General features: G+C 37.3%; 1 protein-coding gene across 2 annotated transcripts in view; it reads left to right on the top strand.

The window, feature by feature from the left end:
• Positions 1–17,802, top strand: part of LOC132127189 (ATP-dependent RNA helicase DHX15) — a 37,220-nt gene extending 19,418 nt beyond the window's left edge. For both annotated transcript variants that reach the window (XM_059538899.1, XM_059538888.1), the window contains exons 7-14: positions 4,792–4,878; positions 5,154–5,303; positions 5,510–5,618; positions 10,672–10,863; positions 12,649–12,771; positions 14,327–14,517; positions 16,995–17,164; positions 17,278–17,802. In XM_059538899.1, the coding sequence (XP_059394882.1) occupies positions 4,792–4,878; positions 5,154–5,303; positions 5,510–5,618; positions 10,672–10,863; positions 12,649–12,771; positions 14,327–14,517; positions 16,995–17,164; positions 17,278–17,395 (1,140 nt within the window). In that variant the 3' untranslated portion in view covers positions 17,396–17,802. The remainder of the gene's footprint in view (positions 1–4,791; positions 4,879–5,153; positions 5,304–5,509; positions 5,619–10,671; positions 10,864–12,648; positions 12,772–14,326; positions 14,518–16,994; positions 17,165–17,277) is intronic.
• Positions 17,803–18,214: the final 412 nt, after the last annotated feature.

Below are 18,214 nucleotides of genomic sequence, written 5' to 3'. Positions count from 1 at the left end.
ATTTTTCATAGTAAAAGTACTTTTAATTTTATTAAACTGTAATAAACATTGTTTAACTACACGTTAAACACAAAGTTATTCACTTTTCTGAAAAGTGCAAAATTACACTTCTTTTTAATTTCAGTATTTATTCCCTTAATGCAGTCCCTATGCAAAGCATGCTGAAAACTACAGATCCACTTGCCCAGTTTGTCTTAACAATAAGTGATACCTATGATTAAGTTAACCTATTTAAATGAAACATTTTTACAAAGTTCAAGATTTGTTGCATTAGCTCATTTTAAAGCCATATAAACAAACAGCAAAGTCATTTTTTGAGAACGCGGTAACTCTACGGTGTCTTGAATTTAGTTTTTTTTTGGCACCTTGCTTTTCTGTCCTTCAGTGGCAGCAGTACATAAGGATAGGCTCAGATTACCTTGTAAAATTGTCAACTCTTCACACCCTCTGGCATGTATTAAATGCGATGCATAAAAGCCACCTTTGGTAGATACGGGATGTGTGTGTGTTTGTGTGGATATTGTGAGATCCGCACCTGTGCAGTCACATCCTCCTCCAGGACAAATCTGCACTGCTGATGCATGGATTTATTAGATGGGATTTAACTTCACGTGACTCTCAGCAGTCACATGTAGGGAAATCGAGGACTGTGGCAAATTTCGGCAGTGACTTTTTTGTTGATCCTGGAGTTAATTGGGATGTGGAAAGATCTCCCTTGTGCTGAATGGAGGGTTATGGAAGAATTAAGGGAAAGTGAGGCTGTCGTGTGTTAACCACTTAAAACAATCTTTAATGAATACCTACACTTAATATTGAATGGCAAATCTAGCTTCTTAATAACTGTATCTGGGCAGAAAGTCATCTTCATGGATATTTGATACCCATCTAACCTGATAGAAACCATGTCTGTTTTAATTTGAAGAAGAGTCCATCAGTTTTAACGGGTTGTCGATACAGCCCAGTAATAATAATAATGTTTGGAGCTCCTTCCACTTGTGCTGCTTAAAACCCAGAGGTACAATGAAATTGTGCTATTTCTGACGAAATGTCTTTTTTCATGCAATACAGAGTTAGACAGACAGGAGCCGTCTCGGCTTGTTTGTGACTGCGATTGCTTCCATAGTCACTTTTAATTCAGTGTGATTGAAGGCAGTGTCTCGCTTAACTTTGTGAATATGAAATGCGAGCGACTGGTCAACTGCTGTCATGGTGGAGAAACAGTTTGAAGAGAATATCGCAAAACAAGGTTAAACTGTCAGCGTGTTTATAGCTAGTTACCTAAATAGCAGCACATCTGATTTAATAGCATGGATATTTTTCAAGGTAACTTTATTGTTACAGTAATGCAAAAAAAAAAAAAAAAAATGGTGTACATGTTTGCAAATTTGCAGTACTGGTTATTTGATTAAAAATACAGTAAAACTATAATATTACCATTTAAAATTCTATTTAAAAAAAAAAATCTTTTAAAATGTAATTTATTCAAGAGTGAGGTAAAGAAAAATAATTTTACTTCAGCAAGGAAGCAATGAATTGATCAAAAGTAACATTTGTTTCAAACAAATGTTCTTTTGAAATTTCTGGTTAACGAAGAGTTATGAAAAAGTTGTCTTTCACGGTAATATTAAGCAGTAAAAACTGTTTTCTACTGTTAATAAGAAATAATATTAATAGAGCACAGGTCAGCATATTTGAGTGATTTCTGAAGGATCATGTGACATTGAATACTGGAGGAATGATGATGAAAATTCAGCTTTGCATCACAGAAATAAATTCCATTTTAGAATTGTTCAAATTTGAAACAATTGCTTTAAATTGTGATTAAATTGTGTTTTTTTTCTTCTTTTGACTTAGTGTATGTGTCTGCCTTAACAAAAAAAGAACATTGAATGAGAGATTTGAAATTGCGCTTATTCAAGTGAAATTTTGCTAGTATTAGCCTTGTTCGGTCAGCCCACCTTTTTTTTTCAGACAACTTGCGCATGGATCATTGCCTCCTAAAAGATGCAATTTCTCAACACCTCACGGTTCAACAACTATGACTAAGTACTGGTAATGCATTTAGTGTTTTTGCTGTGCAATTCATTCCAATGGTGCTCACCTTTCGATAATTTCCATGGCTACCGCTCTGCAATACATTTCATCTCAAAGGTCTTTCCCTGGTGGTCCTATTTTCTGAAAGGATGCAGACTGGTTAGGAACCCTCATTTCTTTTTATCGTCTGTCTGAAAAGCTCCGGACCCTGCTGTCATTCAGTGGTCTGTTAAGAGCACGCTCTGTGGGCATTGGGTCGTAGCCCTCAGTCTCCAGTCTCCAGATGGCCTTTTTTCAGTGAATTCTCCCAGCCTTTCCATGAATATATAGGCAGATGATTCTTTTCAGCAGCTGAATTACATCAGGTCAAAGGCTTCATGAATAGACCCTCTGCTGCATTACCAAACCAAGCCAAACATTTGTGGCTGAAGAGAAATCCATTCATAAAAGTAGGATTTAAATGCCTCAGAGGCATTTGAGGAGGCTGAATTACATGAAATATGAGGTTTGTTTGTTTTCTGTTAGTAATAGGGGCCTGGAAGTTTTCTGAAACTCAAAATTTACACTGCAAAAACTTTTTGGTAGAGCTTGCCAAAGCACTTAGGGTATTTAAACAAGCCTAACCCATTTAATTAAACTTTGGAGCTTGTTTCTGCTGTAGGCATGAATTAAAGCACAGATTGTGTATTACTGTAAGATATTTGAAAAAATTCTCTCCGTTTCAAGGGGAGCATATTTGTCTATCTGTTTGTTACCAGGTTTATTTCAATTAGGATAGTTTTCAAATCTTAAGTTAGCACGAAATGGCAAGTTTTCCTATCCATTTTCTAAATGCATGTCATTGATCTTTTTTAATCGATTTATCCGTGCATTTGTTTTGCTTTTACAGTTTTCGCTTAAAAGGCATAACTCAATCTTCCAATGAATTGGCAGTCTTTTTGTTGACGTATACCAGACTTTTCCAGCCATTTTCTACTCCGTTCCTTTATTACGATTGACTGCAGGCTCACACTCAGATCTGCTTCCATCCAATCAACAATCGATGCACAGAACCAAGTCCTCGCTCTACATTAAAGAGAAGATCTGTAGCTGCTTTTGCTACATTAACTTTATAGCATGCGAAAAACATTCAAAACCATTGTTATCTGTGAATGTGCATCTCACACCTCCATAGTTCTCTGTCCATTGATCAAATCCAGCTACAGCTCCGTTGGTTGCTCATTGTTTCAAGGCCACTACACAAAACAAGCTTTTCAATTATCGAGAGACTCTGTGCTACCTTTGACTTGACTCGGATTGATGTTTCTCGTTCTGAGATTCATGAACACCATTTGGCTCTTTTGCCTCGGGCCAGTAAGAAACCCTTCCCTATGCAATGTTATAAAGCTCTTCCGAAGCTTCTTGTACTCTATCATCACAGCATATCGAAGATGGTCCACGGTCTCTGGCTGAAAGGTGATTAAATATGTCACTAGCACACATGAAGAAGGCCACCTGTACTGTAAAGGGACAGAGAGAGTGAAGGAGCGAGACTTGGCATGAATAATTGAGTTTCTTAGAGGTTGGCTTCTCTAGGGAGGGGAAGATGGCTGCATGCTGTGCACAGACATGTATCTTTCCGCCAAAAAGAGCAGTAGTAATGTGTCTGGACGGGCTGCTCGGCAGAAAGCAGTGTGGCTCAGCCGGCACACTCCCGATTTGACTTGATTGCAACAACTGTTGCCTTACTCCCCTGTTGGGTTGTATTAGTATTTCAGCTTGAGACCGCTCACTGAAGTGTCTTTAAGGATTTAATTCCCACTGATTTTTTTTTGCCTTTTTTCACCCCTCTCCATTTACCACAGAACTTTTTCCTTTTAATTTGATTTTTGGTTTGCCCAGAGCAGTGCAGAACGGTCTAATCACCAATGAAATGTGCTTAAAAAAGCCACCCTGCTGGTGTAGAGAGGTTAGAGATTTGAATAAACCCATTAGGCTAAATATTCAACATCACTTGTCCTCCACTACTTGTGCAACTGGCATGAATGATGTCTCAAATTGTGCAGCTTGGTTAAAGTGATATCTAAAGTGTAATCTTAAAAAACATTTTTTGAAATGTGGCAAAAATGGACTAAGCTAAAGGCCAAAGTATACTTTGGTTTTTACTTGTACGTGAGGGTCAGCGTACAGTGTGCATGATGCAAATTTTGTACCAGAATACTATGTGCAACCAGAACTGGGTACATTACTTACAAATTGTAATCCATTACTTTTTACACATTACATGATACACTGTATTTTAGTAACATGATCTAGGTTACTAATTTTGGGTAATGTATTGTGACTTTTACTTTTAGATTGCGTTTTATCTAAAGTGTTTTAAACTTACTATTGAGTGTACCATATTTGTAAGACAGACAGGCGAAGACAAAGAAAATATAGGCTATTCCCTTTTTTAATCCTTAAATGCATTAAACATTACATTAAACCAGAGGTTCTTAAACTGGGTTTAATACAAGAACTGCAATGGGTTTGTGAATTGATAAAGTTAATCATTAATCAAACACTAAAGTATAAATATTTAATTAGTTTAACTGCATGTTAATGTGACCATTCAGTGATGTATCAATATGTGAACATGCAAATGTATGGTTAAATTATTGAAAAATGAAGAATTGAGTATGGGTTGTTTTGTTTGTTTTTAAGGTGCTTTTTTGCGTGTGATACCAGCTGTCTGGTCAATTTGATCTTTTGATCGTATTGTTTTTGCTCTCGTAGGTTGTGGTTTCTACAAACATTGCTGAGACGTCCCTGACCATCGATGGCGTGGTGTTTGTAATTGATCCTGGCTTTGCCAAGCAAAAGGTTAGTCCTCTCTCCTCTGCCTCACTTGTCTAATCTCGCCCCATCATCTGTTTCTCTTGCCTCTGAAATCCCCAGATAAACTCAGTGGCGGGGCTCTGACAGCGACTGGAGATGGAAAAGCTAGTTATTTATTCTGCTGACATTTCCCTAGCCCAGCTGCTGCTGTCATACATGTAGTCCAGTCAGAGATGAAGGATGGCTTCGCTTTGGCATATTGCTGTGGTGCAATGGTGTGCATTTATTATTCACACAGCTCTTTCCTTTTCGTCGCACAGGTGTATAACCCTCGCATTCGGGTTGAGTCGCTGCTCGTAACGGCTATTAGTAAGGCTTCGGCCCAGCAGAGAGCCGGCCGTGCTGGACGTACGCGCCCAGGAAAGTGCTTCCGACTCTACACTGAGAAGGCCTACAAGACTGAGATGCAGGTTTGTGGAACCAATGCAGGCATTCTGACTTTATTATACGCCAGTGAAATTGGTTGGATCGTGTTTTGGTCAATCAGCAGGTGACCCTGGTTCCTTCAAGTCTTTTGTACTTATGGTCACTTCTAGCCCCCTTTTTGTACATAGAACAAGGCAAATTTCCATCTAAATTTTTCTTTTTCTTTCTGTGTCCTCCCTTCTTCTGTCAGGACAACACATACCCTGAGATTCTCAGGTCAAATTTGGGCTCTGTGGTGCTACAGCTCAAGAAGCTTGGTATAGATGATCTAGTGCACTTTGACTTCATGGACCCACCAGGTATGAGCTTTACAAATACTTTTATCAATATCTAAATCTGCACTAGACTTCAGCATTAATTAGTATTTGAAACTAGAATTGGTGTGTACCAAATCAAAGTCAGGTGAAATGAATATGTAAACCTGGATGTTTTAGTTTTTCCAGTAGAAATTCAGATCCTTGCACACTCTGCTAATATGGGCCACCGATTGTGCATTTGATGTGGATTCGATTAGAACTACAAATACAAATAAACATGGTGGATCTGAGAGACTGGCGGTTCAGTAAAGAAGTTTATAAAGATATGTTTGGTCATTAACTTTTAAAATGCGTCATTATGTAAACCCAGTGCTCTCTGTATGAAAGACACGTGACTAGCAGATCAGCATGCCTCTACATTTCTCTCCAATACAGTAGGAAATTAAATGAAACTAAATGTTGAAGATGTTAACTGTGCAAAGATGATTGACAGGGCGGTTTAACTGGCGATGGAATGCACGTAACTAAGCAACAGAGCATTCCAGTAAAGAAGCTGTGATGAAGTCATATGGCCCAAATCTTGCATACTCCTCTCACGCATACATATATTTCTGTAAAAATGGCAAGATGTTCTGGGTGTTTAAGTACATTTTTGTAAAAATGCTTGGTATTCACATTTTCTTCCGAAATGCCAAAATCTGTTTAGTTCTTATAGTGTCATGCATAGATAGTCTGGGTCATTTCGGAGTATCTGGTGCAGCTTGGGTAAAAAAGCAACCGGACACTGCCGTTCCTAAACTGACTGATATTTCAGAGTCTAGCTTTGCTTTGATCATGTAATTGCTTTTATGCAGTAGGAAAGACTGATGTGGACGTTCATTAAAAGTGCATGATGGCCAGACTTGTAACCGCTGAATAGCAACGATTGGAACTTTTTCATGCGATTGGCTCATCTTCTTTTCTGAAAGGTTCATGACCTTAAAAGAGCTTTAAAATTGCCTTAAAAATGTTGGAGCTTGTTTATAAGCTGTCCGCTTCCTAAAGCCGTGGTCTCACTAGACTTTGAGCACGTCAAATTGTTTGCAACAGTTGTAATATGACATCTTTTTAAAAACTTAAATTGAACACAACTAAAATGTAAATATATACAAGCTAATAATTCAGTTACGAGGTCATGCTGTTGGGTCACGTTTCATGTAATGCGAATTTGCAGGTCAGTGTTCGCCAAGTTGAAACTTTGTAATGCAGTAAAATGCTAAACTTTTAATACGGGGTTGTGTTTCCAGTATGAAGTATTGCTTGCATATGAATGGAAGTCAATGGAACAAAAAGTGCAGTGTGACCGCCTCTTAACCTACCGCTGCGTTTGACTATCTGCGTAAATTTGTATATGGGTAATATAAAAGGGAGATGGTATTTAGTATCATTATTTATGCATTTGTTCTGAAATATCTTAAATGGGTGGTGGCCAAAATTAATAGAACACTAGTATTCTCACCATCTTAAAAATAGTTTGAAGTCTTATTTTTATCTTTATAAATATAGAAATAACTTAAATGCACTCAATCAGACACGCGAATGAAAAAAGAAGCAGGGATTTGTATTGCTGGATGAAGACAATGGAAGCCATTTGCCTGGTAAAATTAGCCAAATTCTTGCTAATACATACCTTAAGCTTTCTCTCTCATTGATTTTGCCTTCAGTTAACACCGGCACATTCCCTGCTATAGTTAATTTCTGATGTGTTGTCCACATGAATAATAATAATAATAATAATTCATTACATTTGTATAGCACTTTTCTAGGCACTCAAAGCGCTTACATAGTCTGGGGGTATCTCCTCATCCACCACCAGTGTGCAGCATCCACCTGGATGATGCGACGGCAGCCATAGTGCGCCAGAACGCCCACCACACACCAGCTTACTGGTGGAGAGGAGACAGAGTGATGAAGCCAATCAGCAGATATGGGGATTGTTAGGAGGCCATGATGGTCAGAGGCCAATGGGCGAATTTAGCCAGGATGCCGAGGTCACACCTCTACTCTTTTCGAAAGACTTCCTGGGATTTTTTAATGACCACAGAGAGTCAGGACCTCGGTTTAACGTCTCATCCGAAGGACGGTGCTTGTTGACAGTATAGTGTCCCCATCACTACACTGGGGCGCTAGGACCCACACAGACCACAGGGTGAGCACCCCCTGCTGGCCTCACTAGCACCTCTTCCAGCAGCAACCTAGTTTTCTCAGGAGGTCTCCCATCCAGGTACTGACCAGTCTCAGCCCTGCTTAGCTTCAGTGGGAAACCGGTTCTGGGCTCCAGGGTGATATGGCTGCCGAATAAATGACTTTTTCCAGTTCACTGCATGGCACCTATACTTCATTTTTACCTCAAACATATTACTTGCTTTAGCTTGAGTAATGCAACACCCTTTCACAATAAATAGAAAAAGTATGTCTGATAAACCAGATCAATACTCATTCATAATAACAGACTGACCGCTGCTCTTTTTTTTTTTTTTAAATGAAGTTTTCCGGACTCCTTTATAAAGACAGCCACAGTCTTTCATCTTATTCAGCAAACTCCTCCAAACCTTAGGCAATGCTAATTTTCTTTTAACATGCAATTGGTCATTAGAGCCAAACTCTCTAGAGCTAAAGGTCAGTAATTGAATTTGTTGGTGTGTGACCAGTGTTGATGCATTAAGTAGAGTTTCCTCCCTATAATTGAATTAGTGCGCTGCTGTTTGGAACTACTTGCATGTCAGATGAAAAATTAGCCCCCTTTGTCTTGAATTAAAAGTTAGTTGTCCAGGAGACCACGGCCACAGTGTTTTTCACAGCAAGAAAATGGCTTTCATTATGTGCATTTTTGTTTTAAATAAGGCATCTAAGACAAGTATCACAATTAATTTTCCTCATGCTTTGGGTTAGATTTGAAAAACTATATATGCATAAATAATGCAATTTATAAATGTATGAAATAACATTGAATATTAAACTATGAAGTTATTTCAGAAGTGAAATAAACCTGAATGCATAAGGAATCCTTGGTCACATCTTTAGTTGGGGACCAATTCTCACTGTTAACAATTAACTATGACTTTTGCCTCAAGCTCCTGCTTTACTGCTTATTAATATTTAATAAGGTTGTTGTTAAGTTTAGGTGTATGGGGTGGATTAAGGGATCTAAAATATGGTCATGCAGAATAAGGCAACATGTTCTTTCTTAGTAACAATAAACAGCCAATGTGCTAGTAATATGCATTCTAAGAAAATTGGTCCTTAAAGTGTTACAGAATTCTTTTAATTCATGAAGAAACAAAGTTTGTGACTGTCCCATTACCCACACTTACTCCTCTTAAGTGTTTGTCTCAGGTGCTGCCAAGACTGCAGGTGTGGGTTTTGGGACGGGCCCACAGTCAAAAACTTTGTTTCTTCATGAATCAGCGATTTTGAACAAACTGATTCCGATACCGATTTTTTTACAAGCAAACTGGCCGATTCCGATACCGATTTCAGATTTTTTTTTTTTCTTTTAAGCAACAAACAAGAAAGAAGGAAAGTATGCATAAACAAGATGTTTATTTGGTATTTAATAGGTCAAACTGGCTTTTGGCTATTGAAAACAATAACCGTAACCATCTGAAATTAACGGCAGTGACTGCACAGTAAGTAGCCTACATTCAGTACAAACATAGATGGTACATACATCAGCATTTAGCTTTTGTTTTTGAATTGGGTTGAAACTAAATAGAAATGGCCTTAAATTAAAAGATTAACTGTAACCATGTGAAATTAAAGGCAATAACTGCATAGTTCTACAATCCAACAACACAATCAACACGCATTCAATAAGATGTATCTTAATCAGCATTCAGTATTTGTTTTAGTTTTTAAATTTGTTTTTAAATAAAAAAAAAAGGTCTTTACCAGTGAGACTAAATAATGTATAAAGTATGTAAAGTATGCTATATAAATACATTATTCCAAAATGTTAAAATCAAATAAAGTTGGTGCAATTAAAAACAAAGATGCAAAGTGTTTCATTCATCCAATTAAAAAAAAAAAAAAATAGGGTAATGATTCACATCTATATTTTTTTACTTGAGCCAATGAAAAATAAATAACTTATTGTCTCAAGTAAAAAAAATATAGATGTGAATCATTACCCTAATTTTTTTTAATTGGATGAATGAAACACTTTTTTTTCAGTGTGGTACAGCAGGTGATTTTTAAATCAAATTAAGTCTGTAATTTTAAGGTAAAATAAAAATAATCATCCTAATGCAGAACTGACGTTTGCTTCTGGCTTTTCAAACATGTATGCAAGTTCTAATTTACAAAAAAACAAAACACCAGTTTTGTCACAGTTTAGTCCGTTTCGTTTCTCCTCCAACACGTGAGAAGTTGAGCTGAACATCTCTTCACTGTCTACTGGTGTTCAGGGCGTGGACCGGTACAGCATCACTGCGCGCAGAAAAGGGACTCTTATTTGTGCGCCAGTACACCAACGACTGATTGCTTCCTGCTATCTGTGCCTCAGACATGAAGCTCTGCATTTCCAGTGCTGAATGGCAGCCCGTGTCCTGTGCACAGATTTCGAAATACTTGCACACAAATGACATGATAGCGAATAATTACAATATAGTCTGTGCACGCGGACGCACTTCCGGAAAAATCGGCCGGAAAAACACCAAAAACCGGCCGATTGCCGATCGCGTATTTTAAGCAAAAACCGTCCGGTTCCGATTTATGGCCGGTCAACCGGTGCATCCCTAGTAATTTTTTTTAATGTATTTAATTTTATGATAATTATTTAATTTAATGTAAAACTTGACTTAAATTTACATTTTAATAAGGGAAGTAATTGGGTGCCAGGCCCCACACCAGGCCTAAACCAGCACAAACACTCACTAAACACACTGCTAAACAAAATATTGTCTAATTATCGTCATCAACAAAACACTTCCCCCAAAATCTTTTTTTTTTCTCAATATTACATGCTTTTACTCTGAATGCCCGTAAGCTCTCATAGTATTTTCTTATTTAGATTCACATTCCAATTTCATGTATTGTAATATATTTTTTCTGCCAGCTCCTGAAACGCTGATGCGAGCCCTGGAGCTCTTGAACTATCTGGCGGCGCTGAATGACGACGGTGACCTGACGGAGCTGGGCTCCATGATGGCTGAGTTCCCTCTCGACCCCCAGCTGGCCAAGATGGTCATCGCCAGCTGCGACTTCAACTGCTCCAATGAGATCCTCTCCATCACCGCAATGCTATCAGGTAGTATAAGGCTAGTGGAATATGAAATATTAATTCTTTGTAGCTCACTCACTATCAATTAGCAGAGAAAAAATGTTTTGTCAACATATGCATAATTTCAAGTTGCCAACCAAGTTCGTTATAATGGTTGCATAAACAAACAATCTGCTTATGCTTTTAGCTGCTTGGCTGAAGCCGTTATCTAGAACGACTCTCAAAGGAAGTGCACAGCCAGTCCAGTGTCTTTATGTGGCACACTGTTAGACTGCCAAATCAGAATGAAGCTTAGAGCTATTAAATGTCTGATGCAGAGGGGTGGGGGAGAGAGGGACATAGGATACGATTGCTTACTAGTGCTTCAGAGGTTTATGCTTTGTCCATCAGTCTGATCTGACCCGAGTAAATCATCAGAACGTGTCCAGTAAGATTTATGTTTTTGAATTGCATCTAGAATTTCAATCTAGAAACTTAATGTGATGCATATTTCTCAGTCACAGTAACCAGATTTATTAAATACCTACATTTCAGCTAATTAAATATTGCATGTTCAACAGCCAGCCAAAATGTAACCATGCTTATGTATTTAAATTAATGTAATAGTTTGCAGGTGATTCAAAGCAATTTGATTAAACACATTTTGAAAATATTTGCATATGGGATGCTGTTATTTGAGTACAGAAATTTGACCTGTTTCTTACCTGTTTCTTAACCATTTTATTTATGTATGATTGGTAAATATGCATCATAGTAATTTTAATTCGATAGTTAATATGGTGTGTTCAAGTCACTTCGGATTGTATTTGAGTTAAACTAAAATGAAAGTCACTGCAAAGTGTGTCAGTGCGGAAACCTTTCAGATGCAATGGATGTAGTATATGCATTGACAAACTTGTTGAAATAAATGAAATGATCAATTTTTATATATACAGTATTATATAATATCCAAATTGCAGTTCTGCAAAATATGACAATTTTACAGTTAGACCATAACGTTTCAGTTTACAGCGCCTTCATAATGATTTTAATTCAGAGATGTGTTTAACGGATACATTTAAAAAGTATCACCTAATTGTATTAGTTTTCCCTTTTTTTCCTTTTTCCATATCTTCTTAATTATGACTGTTGCTATTCTGTTTTCACCATAAAGATTGCCTTGCCCCTGACGTGGTATAAAAAATAAAAATACAGCACCTTCATAAATTGAATACAATCACAAAAAAGCAAAAACACACTGATTCATATTGTTGATTCATTATTTTTAAAGTTTATTAATCTTATTTTCTAGAAATGGTACATCGCTATCCTGTGCAAATGGGTTTAATGTATCATTTGAATAATTAGTGTTCATAAACAGCTGTTGAGACAGTACTTTTGAAATAAAAGGAGTAGAGGCTTGGACCTGGAAACGGCATTCTTTGCGTCGTGACCTAACAAGCGGATAATGACTTCGAAGTTTCCTTAAACACACTAAAGTTGTGCAATTCAGATGCATACATCCTAAATTCAGGCCTAAGTATTTTGAGGGCATGCTTTGTAAATGAACACACGTAACATCAATCGAGTGACTCCCAGAAGAATATAAGACCCCAAGTGTAACTTAATTTGCACAGCCGCAGTTCCTCTCTTACAGAAAGACAAGTCAAAAGCCAAGAGAAGCGTCTGCCCCCCCCACCCCATCCTACCATTTGGTATAGCGTACCCTTTGCCGTGCTCTAGCCTCAGAACTAGGCCTTGTGTCCTGTCTGGGTGAACGCTTGACTCATCCCTATGGGCGGCTATGTTGGGGCCCATACCAACCTTGTTTAGTCCCACAGTGCTTTGTGCGGCCCACCGAAGCTAAGAAGGCAGCCGACGAGTCCAAAATGAGGTTTGCCCACATCGATGGGGACCACCTGACCTTGCTCAACGTCTACCACGCCTTCAAACAGAGTATGTATACATGACACACACACTAGCATCTTGTGTTCATGTGAGATGATTCCATTCACCTGTTTTTAATTAGCCTAATTGCGTAAATCACTAAATTATAACAAATTTCAGGTTGTTTTTGTAGGTGGCCAAAAATCTTAATTGGTTTCATCAAAATCGGTGCTATTAAAACTGTTCTGTAAGGCACAGCAACTTCATATGGGTTTTCTCGCATCTCACTGGTTTTATCTAGAAGTCATTGCTAAAGACTTTTCTAATGCACCATTCAAAAGAACTATGTTAATCTCTTGTATTGTGTATCAACACTTGACAGATTAACACATTTCTTTTGAAGTATTATTAATATTAGTCCTAAACCAATAGGTATTAATGATTTAAATGACTATGAAACAACATATTTTATTGGATTGTACTTTTTTATGTAAATCGTGAATAAGTACCTATAACTAATCATTATTTATTATCTGTAATGTTGGAATTCATTTAAAATTACATTGAATTACCGTTGAATTACATAATTGAATTAGAGCTTATAGTTGCATTGACATTCATATTTTTTTTTTCTTTTCACACTTTAGCATGTCTTTTAGGACACCTTTAGTTTTAAAATCCATTCCATTTTGGCAGAATTGGGGTGTAACAAGGAAAAACGTTTGCAAAAATGCAGCGCTGGCCTTTTAGGGTTGCAAATTTTGTTAACACAATTCAGCACACACATGTATTTGGAAAATATATTCCAACCAGTTTGGATACAGTTATGAAAATTATGAGATTTCATTAAATGACCAATTAAACACTATTCATAAACAGTAACAAAGCGTATTTTAAACAATGTAGTAATTATTCTTCAAGTAATAAAACTACAATAATAACTTGCATAAATTAGTTTTATAAGCTCTATATTTTGATATGGAGCCATTGCAAGCTTTGCATTTTTGCTATTATTTTAAAAATGGTCTAAACTTGATGTACTTTATAATTCCAGGACATAACTAGAAATAAAGAAATCAGTTTGTTTGTTTTCGTTTTTTTTCTTGACCTGTATTGTCTTTGTAATAAACTTTAGCAATGTTTTTACCAATGTTTAGTGAAAATTAGCTATTAAATTGCTCCATACAATGCTAATTCTCTGAGGAATACGTTTCCTCCAGCTAAATAACTGCATGGGCCAATAACCGGTATGTTATCGGTATCACAATATTTTTTGCATTCTTAGTACTCAACAGTAAAGTTCATGGTTCTGTCATTGTTGCACTTTTTAAAAATGAACTGTGTAATTTTTTTGAATGTTGTCTAATGTCGATGGACAACTACAAGCAAGCCATTTGAAGGTTGATTTCTTTGAAAGCAGAAACAGTTTTGAGGTGCTTGTGAAACACAGTTCTTTTAGTTTGAACATCCTGACAACATTTACTCAATGCGAGATTGGAGTGGCAATATGTTTGGTCTTCCAGTAGCAGATAAGTGGAGAAGAGTTTGGGAGACCTGTTTAGAAACTCATTTGCTTGCATGTTGCTCTTAAGCTGGTTTTAATGTATAATCCTTCTGTTTCAAGACCACGAGTCGGTGCAGTGGTGCTATGATAACTTCGTTAACTACCGCTCGCTGATGTCGGCTGATAACGTGCGGCAGCAGCTCTCACGCATCATGGACCGCTTCAACCTGCCGCGACGCAGCACAGAGTTCACCAGCCGAGACTATTACATCAACATCCGCCGCGCTCTCGTCACAGGCTTCTTCATGCAGGTGTGTTTGGCAAAAATATAAACTACTGAATAAAAAACACCCCAGTATGCTCAAGTCCTGCCAAGGTTTTGATTCAGAGTGATCTGTAATGTGTGCGATTGTGGATCCTCCTGAATGTTACTTCGCACAGAGATGTGCTTTATGGTAAATTGTAATGTCCACTGCGATATTCCTCTCTTTATCCTGTGGAAATGTCGTCAACCCAGAGGCCTAAAATATAATGTGTTGGCATATCAAAAGAAAATGGATGTGGCCTTGTGGGTCACTTGAACTGATCTTGATAAATATGCACTGACTGTGGTTATACAAGTTTAGAGATTGCCCGAAGACAGTAATATAAAACCAGTTCTGGATGCTGATTGGTCAGTGTAGTGTTCCAGCTGTATTAAAATGTTCAATATATGATGCACACCTCTTAAATTTACACAACATTTTCATGAAAATATTTATCGGCGTGTATTTTTATAAGAAAATTCTACTACAAAGTTTAAGTTTGTTACTTGTGGATCCCTGTTTCTGCCACAGGATAAAAATTAGGGGTGCACCGAAATTTCGGTCACCGAAGATTTCGGCCGAAAATGGCATTATCGGTTTCGGGCCGAAATAAAAAATCCACCCGAAAATGTCAACCGAAAATGAATGTCAACCGTGCCCCTCCCATCCGTGCGCTAGCGCTTGGGTTTCACTCACGGTCAAGCTGTTATCACTCGTCACCCACCCCCCTCCCCTCCGTGCACAAGCAGGTTTCACTCACGGTCGAGCTGTTTGCACGCGTCTGCAAAGATTAAGCATGTCAGTGGTATGGAAGTATTTTAAAGTTTCAGATGAGGACAACAAACTTGCAATATGTAACGTTTGTTCTGCAAAAGTCTCAAGAGGGGGTACGGTGCCAAAGAACTTTTCCACAACAGGTTTGATACACCACCTGAAAACAAAAAAGCAGAGCAACTTTTTTTTCTTAAAGAGAAACCTGAAACGTTTCCTTAAATAAACAGCAGTCAAATTTTCTGTTTATATAGTTACATTAAAATTTGCGTAGCACTGCACAACTGTGTTTCCTAATGCTACATAGGCTTAAATGTTGTTTACAGTTTGAGTTTGGATAAAGTTCTATTGCTGTTTTTGCACTGTTGTTTTGCATTGTTTTGCACAGAAATTTAAAGTGCAAGTAAATAATTGTTTACATGCAGCAACAGAATAGAGGCCAACTGCCATTCTGTGATTTTTGTGTGCAGTTATTCAGATAATTGTGGATTGTTTTTTTCCCCCACAAATGTTAAACTATTTTATTCAATGGAAGAAAACTTGAAGAATAATATTATTTATTGTTAAATATATTAGGTTTTGTTATGTAACTGTAAGTGTTAATAAAAGTTTGATTATTCTATTGGTTTGTGATTTTTCATTTCAGATCCATTAAAAATTAAGCAATACGTTTTCAAAAAGCCATTTTTGGCTTCAGTTTCGGTGAATCCAAAATTTTCGGTTTCGGCCCAGAATTTTCATTTCGGTGCATCACTAATAAAAATAAAGGTAATTGCAACCTTTTATCTCCCAATTTGGACTTTTGTTTCTTGAAATTCTGAGGGAAAAAAGTCACAGTACTTTTGACTACTATAACAATTCAGACTTTTTTCTTTTTTTCCTGACTTTAAATCTAGCTTGTGTGGCTGTTTCTTAGGATTGCAAGAAAAGTCTTGTGAGAGATATACTTAAAATTGCAAGGAGGAAAAGTTAGTGATTACCTTTTATTTTTTGTTCCCATAGTTTAAACGCACCATTTTTAGCCTTTTCTGAGTGAAAATGGTTTCAAAGAAAAAAATCCTACACCAATTTATTTATATCAATTAATTTACTAGAATCAGAAGGATTGTCAAGACAGTAACACCCTTTGACCATGAATATATTATGATAAAACAGCATAGAGTGATCATATAACTTTGGTTCTAAGTTCTAAGCCCACTGTATTTTTCTTAATCTTAAACTAAAATGCATCTAGTTTTAAAGCAAATCTTGATTTCTCCCTTTATTCTCCTCTGTCTTAATTAAAAGTTACAGTGTCTGTTGGGAAAACAGGATCACTGAAGCTTGCTAATATAATGCATGGCTTTCTATCAAAGTGTGACCGACAAGAAATCACAGTAACTTTGGTCTTGCGTAGCGAAAATAAATGACGTTTTTATTGAGTCGCTCTCCGGGAGGGGGTTCCTGAAACAAGTGACCTGACTAGTTGAATCACTCCAGTAATATTGAAATATTTGTCAACATTAACCTTTACCAATGAGACAAATTTGCGCCTTAGTGTACGAATTACTGGGCGCTCTATTGCCAGTGTCTCTGTTTGAGTCGGCCGTTTATTGAGACTGATTACCCAGGTTAATCTCGACATCCTTACGGTGTCTGAAGAAATGGGCGCATATGCGTTTGGTTTGCTTGTGGTTGATTTATTACTTAATTTGCGTCTCTGGTGTTATCAGGTTGCTCACCTGGAGCGCACCGGCCACTATCTCACAGTGAAGGACAACCAGGTGGTCCAGTTGCACCCTTCCACCGTACTGGACCACAAGCCCGAGTGGGTTCTCTATAACGAGTTTGTGCTGACCACCAAGAACTACATCCGCACCTGCACTGATATCAAACCCGAATGGTAAGATAAAACATGCAAATGCATTGAATTTGTTTGTGCGTTGTTGGCAAATACTTCTGCAACAAAGAAAGCAAAAACCAAGCAAACATTCTCCGTATCTTCTCATCCTTCAGGCTGGTGAAAATTGCTCCAGGATACTACGAAATGGGCAACTTCCCTCAATGCGAGGCTAAGAGGCAACTGGAGCGCATCGTCGCTAAACTTCAAACCAAGGAATACTCTCAATACTAAACATGCGCAACGGTGTAAGGACTGTGCGTTTTGAATTATGAGCTGTGCAATGCTTCTGAAGTTGACCATTGTCACACGTCGACATTAGGTTTCTGTCTGTTTCATTTTATGTTTTGATTTGTCATCAAGATATAATTATTTTTTTTATAACTGTTTGCTCCCGGCTCCGCCACGTGTTTTGGCACCTGGTGAAAGCATATTGTTTAATTGGTCACTCTAGGCTCTAAGGATTGGTTGGGAGCAAATGCTTAACAGGGATAAACACCAACTGTTTTTGCATGAGCATTCATTTGGATGTTGACATTCCTTATCGACATTAAAAACTTCCTTCTATGTTATTGAGTAGAAAAGTCCATGTTTATTATGTGAAGGAGCTTTCACTTCAGTAATAAAAGACCTTGATATCAGTCATGCTCAAGTTCATTCTTTTTGTTGACTTTTATACAAATAGTTAACTTACGAGGAGGACATAAATTGCACAAATGCATTCAAAGCTTAGGAGCTAGGTTTTTTTTTTTAAATAAAGTTTATTAATAGTTTGGGTAGACATATATTGGATGCAAGTTCTGAACTGCCATTATTTCTGTAAATTGCTTAATACATTTTTGAAGTAGTTCAAGAGTGGTCATCTTTGTTAGGGTTGAGATGAGGGCAGTCGTGTTAATGTGTTCATTTATGAGGTTAATTGCATATGTTTAACCGAATTAATTTTTTAATCACCCAATTTAGGATTCCAGCAGTTTTCTTTTTTTTTTCTTTCTCTGATTTCTTAATACACATACTTAAAGGGGTCATAAGACGATGCTAAAAATAACATTA

This window comes from Carassius carassius, chromosome 3, assembly GCF_963082965.1.
Source record: "Carassius carassius chromosome 3, fCarCar2.1, whole genome shotgun sequence".
Lineage (NCBI taxonomy): Eukaryota > Metazoa > Chordata > Actinopteri > Cypriniformes > Cyprinidae > Carassius > Carassius carassius.
Note: the sequence above shows the minus strand (reverse complement) of the source record. Positions and strands in the feature narration are given on the sequence as shown.